We start from the raw sequence: 17300 nt of genomic DNA, 5'->3' as shown, positions 1-17300 counted from the left end.
AAACCACCAGTCTAAATCAGGACAACCATCACATAACTATAGCTATAAACATTTTATATCAACTATTTTAACTAAATGGGCTATAATAAATAAGCCTGCAGGCAGCCACGGCGGGCTGCCTCAGAAAACTAACCATTCAATGACAACTGAAAGCCTGCAGCCACGGCGGGCTGCCTCAGAAAAGTAACCATTTGTCCTACCTTAAAACTCGTTTTGCATTTTCTGCCTCCTTTTTTGTATTTTCAACCCTCCGTTTATTTTCTTTCCTTTTCTGAAAACCCGATTTGTGTCCAGACATTTTGTTCTGCTACCAACGAACTAACTCGTCAGGTCTCGTCTCTCGAGCCCGCGATGATTCCCGTGGGAAGGGCAACAATTGATACATTTTTACAAACAGCCAATAGGGAGGTTGCAACGTTCAGGCTCTTCTTTGCTCAGACACTCAGTAATGGAGACGTGATAGTAGTCCACCTTCCCGCTCTCTCCATTCAGTCAACGAACGTCACACAGGAAGTGAACCCCAGCGGGTCATAGAAACTTGCACAGGAGAAGAATGGCTTTTTTATTTGTAGGCTACGGAAACTTTGAGGAACGAAATAAAAACCGGTATTAACCGGTTACCATTATTTTTAATAAGCGTTTCTGTTCCGGAACATAAAAAATAATAAAGTTTCTGGTTTCGTTTCTGTTCCATGTGAAATAGAAAAAGTTCCCGGTTTTCGTTTTCGTTCCTTGAACCGGTTCAAAGCCCTGATGAAAATATATACAAACTAAAAAAGCTGGTAGAAACCGTATATAATGAATGAAATCGAAATGTAAGCTGATCTCTTACAATACACCACAGCACTTGCGAATCCGCATGGGACTGAACTGATGTTGCCAGATACTGCTGACGTTATCCAGCCCAAAATATGTTCAAAACCCGCCAAAATGCTCTTAAAATCGCCCAATCTGGTAACACTGTACCGCTGCCTGTCTATAGTTGAAACGAGCTGTCAATCAAAGAAAATATCCGGCCGCTTTCACCAATCACCAGTCTCCTCGCGGAAACTGCCATGTCCCTCCCATGTGAGGCTGGGAGTCCGTGGGCAGGCGTTTTCGCAGTATTTGTCCAATAACCATCTTGCATTTTGAGATTGAAAAGCGCATAGCTCCCAAATGCCGTTGAAGTCCATTGAGGCTGGGAGTCCGTGAGACTCCGTGGGCGGGTGTTTTCGCAGTATTTGTCCAATAATCGTCTTGCATTTTGAGATTGACAAGCACATAGCTCCCAATCCACTGAGGCTGGGCTGCATCGCGCTGTCACGAGGGGGAAAAACTCTCGCACACATTCGGCGAACTGGGGAAAGTTATAACGGAATGATTTCGCGCTGTAGTTGGGTTGAGCACATATATTTCTATGATTCTGGATCTGAAATAGCAATGTTATAAGGTCGGCTATAACATAAGCCTAGCGCAATTCATCCTACACGATGTTCGTCATTTTTAGAGGAGGCTGAGCCTCCCTCGTTGTCTTAGAGCAATCGCCCGTGGTCTGGAGCCTATCCCAGCTGACTATGGGCGAGAGGTGGGGTACACCCTGGACAAGTCGCCAGATCATCGCAGGGCTGACACATACTGTAGAGACAAACAACCATTCACACTCGTGGTCAATTTAGAGCCACCAGTTAACCTAACCTGCATGTCTTTGGACTGTAGGGGAAACCGGAGCACCCGGAGGAAACCCACACAGACAGGAGAGAACATGCAAACTCAACACAGAAAGGCCCCCGTTGGCCACTTGGCTTGAACCCAGAACCTTCTTGCTGTGAGGCGACAGTGCTGACCACGACACCACCGTGCCACCTAAACGGTACATGAGATCAGATATTTCTGCCTGAAAAATAAAAGCAGCAGAACGTTGACGTCATAAACGTGTGCCAGTGTTGTAGTCGAGTCACTACACCTCGAGTCCCCAGTGTTCAAGTCCAAGTCATTAAAGAAAATTTCAAGTCAAGTCCGAGAACAAGACTCCAACCACACCATTTGACGGTGACTGTTGCTGCCTTTATGTGAAACCGTTTACAGCGTGCGCGAGTCCACTTGGTGCGCACGCTGTCCGGAGCACGCCTGGAATCTTTCTGATGCACGCGCCAAGGCGTGACACTCTTGTACAAAATTCGGACAAAAATTAATGTAGATATAAATATCTTATGCCAAATTATTATGGCATGTTACAAAAAATAAAGAAAAAATCAGAGTCCTCGTCTCCAATTTACGAGTCCGAATGCAGTTAACGTACGAGTCCGAGTCCAAGTCATGCCACGAGTCTTTAAAATTAGGCCCCGAGTCCTGGACTCGAGTACGACAAGCCTGACGTCTGCATGACAGGATTCTCCAGACGGTATGATGTATGCAATCTGATCACGAGTGGACAGTAAAAAAGCATTTGTGATCTGATCACCCAGGACGCACGTTAACGCCAGACGTGAGCCGTTTTATAGTGCTTAAAGCGGCGGGCTTTCTTCATCCTGGAAGAAACCAATTGTCGTTAAGTCCAAAATGAACGCTTAAAATAACTTTGTACTGATTTGCAATGAGTGATTCATCTCTCTAAAGGGACAAGTGGATGGAGGCCGGGTGAAACCAGAGGGTACAAACTTTTGCACACAGCACTTTTCTTTTATATTTTTGATGGATGATTGTATTACCATGTATGCATACATACACAAAGTAACTTAGGGCTGGAAATTCTCTTATTTTATTGCTCAATATAAGATTTATCGACTGGTATTATATTGCAATATCACGATAAGCATTAAAACGATATATTATACAAACCCTGTTATGATTATTACCATCTTTCACACACTAAATACATAAAAATAGAGCAGAAACATATCATACCTGAAAATATTATGACCACAAATGGACACAGCAATACATTCATCTCAGTCTGGACGAGCTAAAAAATATAAACAACAACAAAAACAAACAAACACTGAAATGAGCTTCATTGCGTCCAGGCACCACACTCTAAAAAATACATAATAGCCGGTAAATATTCACAAAGCAAAATATTTCACTCATTATACATTATAATACTACTTTAACAATTATTTTTAATTTAATCAGAAAAATGCTCTTGTACTCACTCTGCTCTGTTTTATTAGCCGTCATGTTTCGGTTAAACGCTGGGCTTCATACCAATTCGGTCTCTATTGGATATACAGAGCACTACATAGTGTGTGGAACGCCATTTTGTCATCCCCTAGGAAGTGCACTTATGTAGGACGTAGACCTGGATTTGAGCGTCACTTTACTTCCTGATTTTCCAGTTTGGTCTGAATGGAATGTCACCTGTTACAAACAGCAGTAGCTATCATTAGCTCTTATGCTAACAAGTTTACAGGAGAAAGTTATGGTTCATATATATATATATATATATATATATATATATATATATTAGGGTTGCCACCTGTGTCTGACAAAAATCCTGGACATTTCGACCATCCAATCGACCTTTTTGCTTGTAAGCAACGGCGCCCTTCGCACATCTAACCCAAGACAAAAATCGCCCTTCTACGCTGAAATTGTATTGCTCTAATTAGTAAAAATGACGCTTTTGCTAGTTATTTGTTTAGTTAATTGCTTTACATAATAAAGCAGGTCTTCATTATTTTGGTTTATTTCCAACAGTTTTTGGTTGTGGACACCTGGGGGCAGTAGTGGGCACAGGTAAAAGGGGAATACATAATTAAGTTCTGTTTGTTTGCTTATGTGGAATAAAAATAATTTTTCATTGTATCTAAGAATACCTGAATGTAACAATGTAAGGTGTAGTGTCCAACAGCTTACCTGATTGCTTAGAGTGTGGTGTGTGCTTTGCTTGTGCTTGCCTGTGCCTCTGCTGCTCTTGGCTAAACAAATACATAGGAGGACATGTAACTGATATAACTGGGCACATACAGGAGTATGTACTACACTACTTCATTTAATTCGCCAAAACCTTACCTAATCTTCCATTTATATTTGGTGTTTTTCTTTGCTGCTGCTATGAGTCCTGGCTGATTTTCAATGAATGTCTTGAACTCAGTACAGGACAACTGAAAGTTTAGCCTGACTTGAAGCTCAGCCTTCACCACTGCAACAGATGGCCCTTTTCCACTACCCTTTTTCAGCTCACTTCAGCCCGACACGGCTCGCGTTTCGACTACCAAAAACCAGCACGACTCAGCTCGCTTCAGCCCTGCTTAGCCCCTAAAACTCGCACCGTTTTGGAGTGGGGCTGAAGCGAGCCCAACCGAGCCGAGTGAGGCTGGGGGCGTGAGCAGACACTCCCCTGTGCACTGATTGGTGAGGAGGAGTGTCCTCACATGTCCACACACGCCCCACGAGCACGCTGGGATCTGTAAACACCGTAAACCCGGAAGGAGAATAATTACGAGAATTTCTGGAGCCTTATGCGCCTCACCTCATCTATACGCTCTTGCCAGTATCTGTCCGCGTTGTCGGTGACAACAAGCCACAGCACCAAGACCAGCAACACTAACGACTCCATGTCCTCCATGTTTATTGTTTACTATTCGGGTCGTGAGACTACCGCTTAAAAGATCACTGATGTCACTGTTTGCGCTGCTTAACGACATCACCTGACGTCCACCCACTTTCGCTAACTCCACCCAATGTGTCCACCCACTTCCAGCCAGCATGGTTCAGCATGGTTGTAGTCGAAATGCAACTCCAACAGCCCCGCTCAGCTCGACTCAGCACGGCACAGCTCAGCCCGACTCAGCTGCGTTTGTAGTGGAAAAGCGGCAAGAGAGTCTGTTTCTTTTATCAGTCCAAGCATCCTCCATTGCCCCTTTTCCACCAAAGCAGTTCCAGGGCTGGTTCGGGGCCAGTGCTTAGTTTGGAACCGGGTTTTCTGTTTCCACCGACAAAGAACTGGCTCTGGGGCCAGAAAAACCGGTTCCAGGCTAGTACCAACTCTCTGCTGGGCCAGAGGAAAGAACCGCTTACGTCAGCGGGGGGGCGGAGTTGTTAAGACCAACAACAATAACAAGACCGCGAAAGATCGCCATTTTTAAGCGACGAGAAGCAGCAGCTGTACAAACGCGAAGTCAGCCATCATCATTATTATTGCTGTTGTTGTTGCTGCTGCTGCTGCTTCCGTGTTGTTTTTGCTTTGATATTCGCGCCAAGGTTTATGCAAACGTAGCGCCGTAACTGACGTATACAGCGACGTAATGACGTATTCAGCGACGTAATGACGTGGCTCCGCTTAGCACGGCGAGCTCGGAAAAACGAACTGGTTCTCAGCTGGCTCGCAAGTTGAAATACACATTTTGCCCATTATGTACAAAAAACCGGGACATTCAGTGTCCCGGATTTTTTTTTTTTTTTTCCGGGACAGACCATGAAAATCCGGGACAATCAGGAAAAACCGGGACAGGTGGCAACACTAATATATATATATATATATATATATATATATATATATATAAAATAAATTATTTGAAATAAAGTATCACTGTTAAGAAAGTGATATGAACTTTCACTTTTTCAGAAAAAAAATGTCAAAAATCATGTTTAACTTTTTTTTTAAATGAATACTTAATGTTTTTAATTAGCCTACTGTGTTTAATGAACTTTTGCAGTTTGGCTAAATTAAAAAAAAAAAATTTCAGAGGGAAGTGTTTCTGGTTCATTTGCTAGAATCTAGCCGATGTTGAATACATACAAGACACTTTTTCGATGGAATAAAAACACGTAGCTATTCTATTCCCTTCTAGCGGGTTTCGTTCGTTTGGTTCGATAGCATGCAATATTGTTAGCATATCGCTTATCCGACATGTATTACGTCACTCGATCCAGTGGAGAATGAGCGTTGAATATGGTTTACGATGTTGCATGGTTGTCAAGACAACATGATGTAAAACTTCCATGCTAGCGAGAGAGAGACTGTGATAATTTGTAAACAGACATGGCCGTCAGGTTCATTTCATATCATTATCTCTAGCCGCTTTATCCTGTTCTACAGGGTCGCAGGCAAGCTGGAGCCTATCCCAGCTGACTACGGGCGAAAGGCGGGGTACACCCTGGACAAATCGCCAGGTCATCACAGGGCTGACACATAGACACAGACAACCATTCACACTCGCTTTCACACCTACGGTCAATTTAGAGTCACCAGTTAACCTAACCTGCATGTCTTTGGACTGTGGGGGAAACCGGAGCACCCGGAGGAAACCCACGCGGACACAGGGAGAACATGCAAACTCTGCACAGAAAGGCCCTTGCCGGCCACGGGGCTCGAATCCGAACCTTCTTGCTGTGAGGCGACAGCGCTAACCACTACACCACCGTGCCGCCCATGTATAATAATAATAATAATAATGGCGGCAGCACAGTGGTGTAGTGGTTAGCGCTGTCACCTCACAGCAAGAAGGTCCGGGTTCAAGCCCCGTGGCCGATGAGGGCCTTTCTGTGCGGAGTTTGCATGTTCTCCCCGTTACCGTATGGGTTTCCTCAGGGTGCTCCGGTTTCCCCCACAGTCCAAAACATGCAGGTTAGGTAAACTGGTGACTCTAAATTGACCGTAGGTGTGAATGTGAGTGTGAATGGTTGTCTAAGTGTCAGCCCTGTGATGACCTGGTGACTTGCCCAGGGTGTACCAAGCTGGACAGGCTCCAGCTTGCCTGCAACCCTGTAGAACAGGATAAAGCGGCTAGAGATAATGAGATGAGAATGAGATAATAATGGCTTTTTTGTGGTATATCAGATATATTCCATTCAGCTATTCATCTTCCACTCATTCAATATCATTCCGTTGAATGAATGCGTATAAAGTGATTAATTTGTCACCCATTGCTTTGTAGCTGACAGCTGATTGTTCGTAGACATTCCAGGCTCTAGTTGCCTTGGTATCACTCTTGTATGTTTATTTATAACTCAGTGTTGACGTCATGTGTCAGTCAACAGGATCCTTCACTCCCAGTAGTTGTTATCTCAATCATCAACTCAAGTCAAGTCATTTGTATAGCGCTTTTAACAATAAACATTGTCGCAAAGCGGCTTTACAGAATTTGAACGACTTAAGACATGAGCTAATTTTATCCCTAATCTATCCCCAATGAGCAAGCCTGTGGCGACGGTGGCAAGGAAAAACTCCCTCAGACGACATAAGGAAGGAACCTCGAGAGGAACCAGACTCAAAAGGGAACCCATCCTCATTTGGGCAACAACAGACAACATGACTATAACATTAACAGTTTTAACATGAAGTCAGTTTCGTTGATGTTATAAACTCTTCATTGATGGAAACTTGAGTGCAAAACAGTTCATGACAACTGCAGTCCTAAAGTTAGCAAGTCAACTGTAGTCCTCAGCCATAAAAGCATTACTGTAAGTGTCCAGAGCGTCTTCCAGGTGTGACTTTCAACTGTCCACATGGGGCCGTCCTCCACAGGAGCGATGTGATGAGACTCCAACCAGAAACAGGGCACCAGGATGGATCAGGCAGGTCCGAGGAGCAGAAGAGGTCAGCATCTCGATCCCAAGAACGACATGTAACTCAGAGGGACAATCGGTGTTGGTTGAAAGTTGAGATTAGTTTCACTTGATACCCATCAACTTCGCATCACCAACAGTTACATCATTGACATTCCATGGTCTCTGGTCACCACATCACTGCTAATCTCTTCCTACAGTGTCTTGCAAAAGTATTAATCCCCCTTGGCGTTCATCCTGTTTTGTTGCATTATAAGCTGGAATTAAAATGGATTTTTGGAGGGTTAGCACCATTTGATTTACACAACATGCCTACCACTTTAAAGGTGAAAATTGTTTTATTGTGACACAAACAATAATTAAGAGGAAAAAACAGAAATCTGGCGTGTGCATAGGTATTCACCCCTTTTCATATGAAAGCCCTAAATAAGAGCTGGTCCAACCAATTCACTTCATAAGTCACATAATTAGTTGATTAAGATCCACCTGGGTGCAATCAAAGGGTTACATGATCAGTCACATGATGTCTGTATAAATCAACCTGTTCTGGAAGGACCCTGACTCTGCAACACTACTAAGCAAGCAACATGAAAACCAAGGAGCCTCCAAACAGGTCAGAGACAAAGTTGTGGAGAAGTATAAGATCAGGGTTGGGTTATAAAACATATCCCAAACTTTGAATATGCCACAGAGCACCATTAAATCCATTAGAGCAAAATGGAAAGAATATGGCACCACTACAAACCTGACAAGAGAAGGCCGCCCACCAAAACTCACAGACCGGGCAAGGAGGGCATTAATCAGAGACGCAAAAAAGACACCAAAGAAAACACTGAAGGAGCTGCAAAGATCCCCAGTGGAGATGGGAGTATCTGTCCACAGGACTACTTTAAGCCGTACACTCCACAGAGCGGGGCTTTATGGAAGAGTGGCCAGAAAATAGTCAATGCTTAAGAAAACATGTTTGGAGTTTGCCCAGCAGCATGTGGCAGACTCCCGAAACACATGGAAGAAGATTCTCTGGTCAAATGAGACTAAAATTGATCTTTTTGGCCATCATGGGAAATGCCATGTGTGGCACAAACAGAACACCATTCCTACAGTGAAGCATGGTGGTGGCAGCATCATGCTGTGGGGATAGTTTTGATCTGCAGGGACAGGAAAACTGACCAGGATTGAAGGAAAGATGGATGGCACTAAATACAGGGCAATTCTGGAGGAAAATCTGTTTGAGTCGACCAGAGGTTTGAGACTGGGATGAAGGTTCCAGCAGGACAATGACCTTAAACATACTGCTAAAGCTACACTGGAGTGGTTTAAAGGGAAACATTTAAATGCCTTGGAATGGCCTAATCAAAGCCCAGAGCTCAATCCAATTGAGAATCTGTGGCATAACCTGAAGATTGCTGTACACCAATGCAGCCCATCTAACTTGAAGGAGTTGGAGCAGTTTTGCCTTGAGGAATGGGCAAACATCCCAGTGGTTAGATGTGCTAAGCTAATCGAGACATACCCCAAGAGACTTGCAGCTGTAATTGCAGCAAAAGGTGGCTCTACAAAGTATTGACTTGGGGGGGTAAATACCTATGCACACTCCAGATTTCTGCTTTTTCATCTTAATTATTGTTTTATTGTGACACAAACAACAATTTGCACCTTTAAAGTGATAAGCATTTTGTGTAAATCAAATGGTGATAATTCTCCAAAAATCCATTTTAATTCCAGCTTGTAATGCGACAAAGCAGGACAAACACAAAGGGGGGTGAATACTTTCGCAAGACATTGTATGTGTACGTCACTTAAGATTGTCAGATAGAAGCTAACCTTGATACCTTCATGAAGTTGTAGCTCACGTGTTCAAGTAAATTCTTCAATCCCAAACAATTTTCGACACAGTGGAATAATAAGTAGCATTGCCACCTCACAGCTCCAGGGTCGTGGATTTGATCCTGACAATCTCATCTCATTATCTCTAGCCGCTTTATCCTGTTCTACAGGGTCGCAGGCAAGCTGGAGCCTATCCCAGCTGACTATGGGCAAAAGGCGGGGTACACCCTGGACAAGTCGCCAGGTCATCACACGGCTGACACATAGACAACCATTCACACCTACGGTCAATTTAGAGTCACCAGTTAACCTAACCTGCATGTCTTTGGACTGTGGGGGAAACCAGAGCACCCAGAGGAAACCCATGCAGACAACATGCAAACTCCACACAGAAAGGCCCTCGCCAGCCCCGGGGCTCGAACCCAGGACCTTCTTGCTGTGAGGCAACAGCGCTAACCACTACACCACCGTGCTGCCCTGATCCTGACAATGATACAGGATTACAGACTGTATTTCTTCCAGGTGCTCCAGTTTCCTTTCACCTCCCAAAGCCATGACAGTGGGTGAACCATCTGTGATAAATTGCCCCAGGTGTGAATGAATGTGTGAAAAATGTGTGTGCCTGATGCCCTACAAAGGACACCAAAGAACACAGTACAAACTGTAAGGTGTATTGTGTTCTTGGGATAGGCTCTGGATCCACAGAAATAATAAGCATGATGCCAGCCAAGAGTGTAACAAGAGAACACAAACCTGCATCACTATCGTGGGTAATAAGTAAGGATCATATATCTTTGTTGGATCATGTACAGGTGAACTTAAAAAAAAAAAGTTTGTTTCATAGTTGGCAGTTGGATAGCTTGCTCAAGAGCATTTCAGCCATTCATGTTCATTTAGGGAATCAAACCAGTGAATTTTTGATCCCAAAACAGCTTCTCTAACCATGGCTTCCCATGAGTAGAGGTAGTTCCCAAAGTTAGTGATCGGTTGCAATTTCAACTCCCAGTATTCCCAGTTTCACTGGATAAATAAACTATATGGTCAACCTTATGCAGACACCTGTCCTTCATACCATATGCTCACCTCTTCCAAATTGTTGTCACAAATTTGGAACCACAGACGTGTTGAGAATCGTTGTGTGCTGCAATGTTGAGATTTCCATTCACTGGAACTGACACACCCAAACTTATGCATGATAAATATCAGTGATGCAATGCATCAGTGACGTTTATCATGGTTTGATGTCAAAAGTGACTTCACTGATCACCTTTGGTTTGAATTAAAACACTGACTTTGTGCCATGCTCTCTTGCTCAAAATCAGTGCTCAACTATACTCTTGCTCTTGTGGCTGAATGAGCAAATCCCCACAACTACACTCCAAAATCTAGTGGAAAGCCTTCCCAGAAGAATGGAGGTTATATTAAGAGTAAAAGGGGAACTAAATCTGGAATGGCATGTTCACAAACTTTTAGCAATGTAGTGTATCTGAAAAAAAAAATGTATCAAATGTTTTCTTTACAAGATAATACTTTTGAGGTTAAGCTTGGTATAAAGTCATATTTAAAATTTAAGTGTCCATGGATCCTCACTTATAAAGAAAGACTATAATATCTTTGTATGCAAAGATACAGAACTAAAAAAAAAAAAACCTTGACTGGAAATGTGTACTTGTACCTATAAGGAGATATATTCTCTTTGAGACTTTGAGCTTTTATCTATGAAACATAGCCAGAATTCAGGGGCAGACTGGCAATCTGTGTGTTCTGGAAAAGTCCAGAACGGCTGTCCGGTCTACGGCCGTCGACCCTGTTCAATAACCAAAATTTTCAGTCTATCAACTAACAACAGGAGGCGCTAAGATAATAATTTATCTGTCAATCATTATTCCATAGGCCTAAAAGCCAACAAAGAAGAGTAACGTTAGTGTCTGTCAACAGAAAGATGGCAAGCAGAAAACGTAAGGAGAAAGGTGGATGGGAAAAGTTAAAACAAAAGAAAGTAAAGTCACTTGAAGAAGATGCTTCAAAATGTAGAATAGAATAGAATGCCTTTATTGTCACTATACACATGTACAATGAGATTTAAAGCATCTCCAATAACAGTGCAAACAGCGTGGAGAGAGAGAGAGAGGAAGGGGGGAGGAAAAAAAAGGGGGTGTAAGGTGTACAGTCTGAGGTGTATGTGTTGTGTTACACATTATGGAGTGAGGTATTGCACATATAAAGTATTGCACAGAGACAGTCACATTATAAATTATTGCACGAGAGAGTCACATTATAAGATAAAATATTACACATTATGAAGTATTGCAAGGTAAGGTAAGGTGCACAGACTTGAGGTGTATGTGCTGTGTGTAAGGTACACAGACTTGAGGTGTATGTGTTGTGTGTAAGGTGCACAGTCCTGAAGTGAATGTGTTGTGTGTAAGGTGCACAGTCCTGAGGTGTATGTGTTGTGTGTAAGGTGCACAGTCCTGAGGTGTATGTGTTGTGTGTAAGGTGCACAGTCCTGAGGTGTATGTGTTGTGTGTAAGGTGCACAGTCCTGAGGTGAATGTGTTGCGTTTCACATTATGGAGTGTGGTATTGCATAATTATAAAAGTATTGCATAGAGAGTCACCTTATAAAGTACTGCACATTATAAATTAGTAAAATAGTAAAATAAATAGACTATAAAGTCAGAGCATATCCGAGTTCAGGGCGGTTATGGCTTTTGGAAAGAAGCTGTTTTTTAATCGATTTGTCTTTGTCCTGATGCACCTGTAGCACCTCCCTGAGGGCAACAGGTCGAATAGATCAAAGCCAGGGTGGGAGCTGTCCTTGATAATATTCTTAGCTCTGCTAAGGCAGCGGGAGGTGTAAATGTCCATCAGGGAGGGGAGAGGGCAGCCAATGATCTTCTGTGCTGCCTTAACTACCCTCTGGAGCCTCTCCCTGTCTACAGCAGTGCAGCTGCCATACCATACTGTAAAACAGTACGTCAGCAGGCTCTCGATGGATGAGCGGTAGAAGGTCAGCAGCAGGTTGGAGCTTAAGTTGTACTTCCTGAGGACTCTCAGGAAGTGTAGCCGCTGCTGAGCCTTCTTAATGACTGCTGTAATGCTTGCTGACCAGGAGATGTCGGCGGAGATGAGGACACCGAGAAACCAGAAGGTGTGGACCCTCTCCACATACACATTGTTGATGTAGAGGGGGGCTAGGTCGGTGCTGTGCTTCCTGAAGTCAATAATGAGCTCTTTGGTTTTCTTTGTGTTCAGAGCAAGGTTATTTTCTGAACACCAGGCTGCCAACTTCAGGACCTCCTCTCTGTAGGCTGCCTCGTCTCCCTTTGAGATGAGTCCAACCACTGTGGTGTCATCAGCAAACTTGACGATAAGGTTGTTGTTGTTGTGGGTCGGACTACAGTCGTGGGTGGAGAGGCAGTACAGGAGGGGGCTCAGCACACAGCCCTGTGGAGAGCCGGTGCTCAACGTGCAGGTGGAAGAGAAGTGGGGGCCAAGTCTCACAGTCTGGGGCCGGTTAGTAAGAAAGTCCTTTAACCAGGCACATGTGAGAGGGGGGAGGTCGAGAGTGTCCAGTTTTCTAATAAGGATGTCTGGGATTATTGTATTAAAAGCTGAACTGTAATCCACAAAGAGTATGCGGACGTAGCTCTGCTGCTGCTCTAGGTGATTTAGCACAGAGTGGAGAGCTACGGCAATGGCGTCCTCTGTGGATCTGTTTCTGCGATATGCGAACTGGTAGGGGTCGAAGTCTGGGGGGAGGTGGTCCTTGATGTGCTGAAGAACTAGTCTCTCGAAGCACTTCATGATTACAGGGGTGAGGACCACAGGACGGTAATCATTCAGGCTGGTGATGGGAGACTTCTTCAGCACTGGGATTATTGTTGCAGATTTTAGGCAGGGCGGGATGACTGCCTGAGCCAGGGAGAGGTTAAAGATCCTGGTGAAGGTAGGGGCGAGCTGGTGGGCGCACGCTCTGAGCACCTTACCAGGTACACCATCTGGGCCGGCAGCTTTCTTCGGGTTCACTGCCAGGAGCACCCGTCTGACATCGTGCTCCTGTACAGTGAAAGGAGTGGTGTAGGAACTGTGTAGTGGTGGGGGCAGGGCAGGAGCAGATGAGTGCTGCTGAGATGTTTCAAAGCAAGCAAAGAAGCGATTTAGCTCCTCTGCTAGCAGCGCACTCCAGTCTCCTGTTGGCACATCACAGTCTCTGAAGTTTGTGATGTCCTGAATGCCCTGCCACACCTCCCGTGTGTTGTTGCTGGACAGGTGGGACTCTATGCACAGCCTGTGGTCCGCCTTGGCTTTATTTATTCCTCTTTTCAGATCAGCTCGACCAGCTCTGTACAGAGCTCTATCATCTGACCTGAAGGCAGCATCGCGAGCCCTGAGGAGTGAGCGGACCTGGCTGGTCATCCAGGGTTTCTGGTTTGGGAAGACCCGGATGTTTTTATCCACCGTCACATTCCCGATGCAGAACTTGATATAGTCCAGCACCGTTCCTGTGAATGTCTCCAGCTCCTGGTGTTCAAATAAGTCCCAATCTGTCTGTTTAAAGCAGTCCTGTAGTTTGGAGAGTGTGTTGTCAGGCCAGGTTGTGATAGTCCTTGTGGTGGGCCTGGCTCTGTGTCTGAGGGGGGTGTAGGCTGGGGAGAGCAGGAGGGAAAGATGGTCTGACTGGCCGAGGTGGGGGAGGGGTATGGCTCTGTACGCGTGCTTGATGTTAGAATAAACATGATCCAGAGTGTTCTCCCCTCTAGTAGAACACTTAACATGTTGGTAAAACTTGGGCAGTACAGTCTTCAAGTTGGCCTTATTAAAGTCTCCTGCAATTATGTGAACACCGTCAGGGTGGGCCCGCTGCTGTTTGTTAACGGTGTTCAGCAGGAGAGAGAGCGCTGTGTTTACACAGGCGTCAGGTGGAATATACACAGCTGTGACAATCACTACAGTTAGCTCTCTCGGTAGAAAAAAAGGCCGGCATCTTACAGACATGTACTCGAGGTCTGGGGAACAGTGTTTATCTATAATTGTTCCGTTGTTACACTAATTATCATGCACGTAAATACAGAGCCCTCCCCCTCTGCTCTTACCGGAGTTCACATTCCTATCCCAGCGGAGCAGAGTGCGGCCTGCTAGCTGCAAGCTAGCATCGGGTATTTCTGGATGAAGCCAGGTTTCTGTGATAATTAAAACACAGCAGTCCCCAACATAGCGATTTCCAGCGAGTTGTAATTCCAGATCATCCATTTTATGCACCAGGGATCTGGCATTGGAGAGATACAGGCTCGGTAGAGGTGGCTTGTGTGGTTGTTTTCTTAGCCTTAGCGTAGCACTGGACCTGCAGCCCTGCTTCTGCTTCCTCTCCCTCCTCCATCTGTGCTGCCTCCTAGACCCGACAACAATCCACAGAGAGCCCGGCGGTCTCGCTATGTCATCTGGGATGTTATGCGTGAAGAGAAAGTCGCTCGAAACAGATGCCTGATGTTGGTCACCGATGGCTAAAAGTGTCTGGCGGGTGTACTGGATGTTTGCAGAACTGATGTTGCACAAACAAGCAAGAAAGAAATACAAAAACAAACAAAAAAAAGAGCACTGAAAAGGAGAGCCGTAAGCCGCTGCAACCACGTGCGCCGCCATCTTGTTTGACTTATGAAAGCTTTAGAAAGCTCACAGAGCTTTTTGGCAGCAGTGCAACTGCAAGCAGCAGCAGTAACGTTCATGTCACGTTATCACCGAGCGAGACTGAGAACCAGGTGGACATCCAACCTGACCAACCACATGCTGATGATGATAGTCATGATGAGGGGCAGGCAGCTGAGGGAATTTCACCAGAGGAGGAGGTACCGGTAAGTGACAACGACATAAAACCATAGCATAAAACAGGTTACGTAAAGGCCACTCATAGACCCCTCTCATAGTAGGCCAATCTTCTATTGGCTGGATTTGCGGTGTGATGATGAGAAATATGTGGTTTATTGCTGTCAAAACAAACACGTAACTATCAAGCAAGCCAATTATAAATAGATAGGCAAGCACAAATGGCCGCGATTTCATATGTTCACCTCTGCATAATTCATGCAGATTAGGCTCTTTACGTTCAAGAGAACCAAAGCTCTAGCCTATCATTAACCAAAAGTTTGAGGGGGAGAAGGGTTTTCCATTTTGGCACTATTTATCTTTGTCTTCTCTTTCGTGGTGCGTGGTGGAATGTCTGTGGAATAGGCTACAAATGTTGTTTGAAGGATGATTGGTTGAATGGTATCATAACTAATCACAGCAGCACTGCATTGTGCAATTTGTTAATAGCCTAATTTTAGATCTGTTTGTCAGGCTTACCTACCAAAAAAATCAGCATAATATTAAAACTATAAAATGTGTCAAGCAGGCTAATTCTTACACAGAATAGACCTAAAAGGCTAAAAATGTAATTGGGATTTAGGAAAAACCTCCAAATCTGTTTTATTCTTCTTGTCTGTAGCCTAGGTATCAAATGCTATGTCTATCCAAAGTTTTGGCTGGTTTTTAAAAATAGAATTTTGAGGTATAAGTACAGGTTTAAAGGCTGTCATTCCAAATAATACTATTAAATGTTAATCAAGCATATGTCAGTGCACAGTGTGAAGGGTTTTCCTAGATGCCATTGCATAGTTTAGATATAATCAACAATAGGATTAGCATCCAACTTCATCTTTTCAACTGTTTGTTGATTCAGGTTGAAGATAGTGGCAGCTCAGAAGATGACAGGGAGAGTCCAGGAAAGTGCCAGAATGAGGAATCAGTGCCCCAATATTTCAGCCACCCGAGTTCAGACAGTTACAGCCTGGAGCAGTTTTTCAGTTACCACCCCCAGCAAAAGCCCAAAAACCTGTTAATTTGTAAATGGGTTTTGTTATGACAAAAAAAAAAAATGTTATGAAAATAGTTCATCGGTGTGGGTTTTGTTATGACAGACAGTATACCACTATAGCACTTTACTATAGCACTATAGTATAGTATACTATAGTATAGTGGGCCTATTTGGGGGGAAAGTCCAGGGCCGTTTTTTGGTCTCAGTCCGTCCCTGCCAGAATTACATCCATGCTTACTGTAAAAAAAAAAAAAAATGCTGAGAAATTTCATAACTTTTGACCGCAATATTAAAACAGTCATCATTGTTTCATTAAATTCAATAGGTATGGGGATATGACAAGGCTTGAGGCTTTGAAAAGCCACAATGGGTTGAATTCAGAAGAGATCGTCAGCATGTACAGTACTAATCTCAACTTTACAAGGAAATTTATAATAAGCCATCAATTTTCAGTGGAAGTTCCTACTATATCTCTACATCTGATGAGAGTTACCAGAGGGAGGTTCAACAAAGTAACAGGAGCTGTTCCTGCTAAGCAAATATATCCACATGCAAAATGACTACAAAAACCAAGGCTGCTAAACCGGTTTGCTTTGAACACAGAACACCAGGTAAAAATACAGACACGTAAAAAAAAAAAACCTTTATTAGTCACATGCACACTTCAAGCACAGTGAAATTCATCCTCTGCATTTAACCCATCTGAAGCAATAAACACACGCACACACCCAGAGCAGTGGGCAGCCACACCAGAGCACCCGGGGAGCAGTCAGGGGATAGGTACCTTGCTCAAAGGCACCTCAGCCCAAGGCCACCCCACGTCAACCTAACTGCATGTCTTTGGATTGTGGGGGAAACCGGAGCACCCGGAGAAAACCCACACAGGCACAGGGAGAACATGCAAACTCCACACAGAAAGGCCTTTGCCGGCCGCTGGGTTTGAACCCAGAACCTTCTTGCTGTGAGGCGACCATGCTAACCACTACACAACCGTGCCGCCAAAGTAGCCTTCAGTTGAAATATATTATTTCAAGAGCTGCGAACAACAGATTCATAGGCTCCGCTGAGATTTGAACTCAGACCACTGGATTCAGAGTCCAGAGTGCTAGCCATTACACCATGGAACC

At 44.3% G+C, this 17300-nt stretch overlaps 1 protein-coding gene and 1 non-coding gene across 3 annotated transcripts in view; both read right to left on the bottom strand.

Annotated features, from left to right (window-relative positions):
• The window catches only part of si:dkeyp-97a10.3 (uncharacterized), a 47841-nt gene extending 44521 nt beyond the window's left edge, over positions 1 to 3320 (bottom strand). Inside the window, exons 1-2 of one of the 2 annotated variants that reach the window (XM_060900326.1) lie at positions 3135 to 3320; positions 2887 to 2944 (exon numbers count right to left, since the gene is read on the bottom strand). In XM_060900326.1, the coding sequence (XP_060756309.1) occupies positions 2887 to 2929 (43 nt within the window). In that variant the 5' untranslated portion in view covers positions 2930 to 2944; positions 3135 to 3320. The remainder of the gene's footprint in view (positions 1 to 2886; positions 2945 to 3134) is intronic. The other variant, XM_060900325.1, reaches the window with a different exon arrangement.
• A 13908-nt stretch (positions 3321 to 17228) lies between these two features.
• Positions 17229 to 17300, bottom strand: trnaq-cug (transfer RNA glutamine (anticodon CUG)). The gene has a single exon. It is a non-coding gene; the product is annotated as a tRNA-Gln (tRNA).

The sequence above is a fragment of the Neoarius graeffei genome, chromosome 19 (assembly GCF_027579695.1).
Source record: "Neoarius graeffei isolate fNeoGra1 chromosome 19, fNeoGra1.pri, whole genome shotgun sequence".
NCBI classification, from domain to species: Eukaryota; Metazoa; Chordata; class Actinopteri; order Siluriformes; family Ariidae; genus Neoarius; species Neoarius graeffei.
Note: the sequence above shows the minus strand (reverse complement) of the source record. Positions and strands in the feature narration are given on the sequence as shown.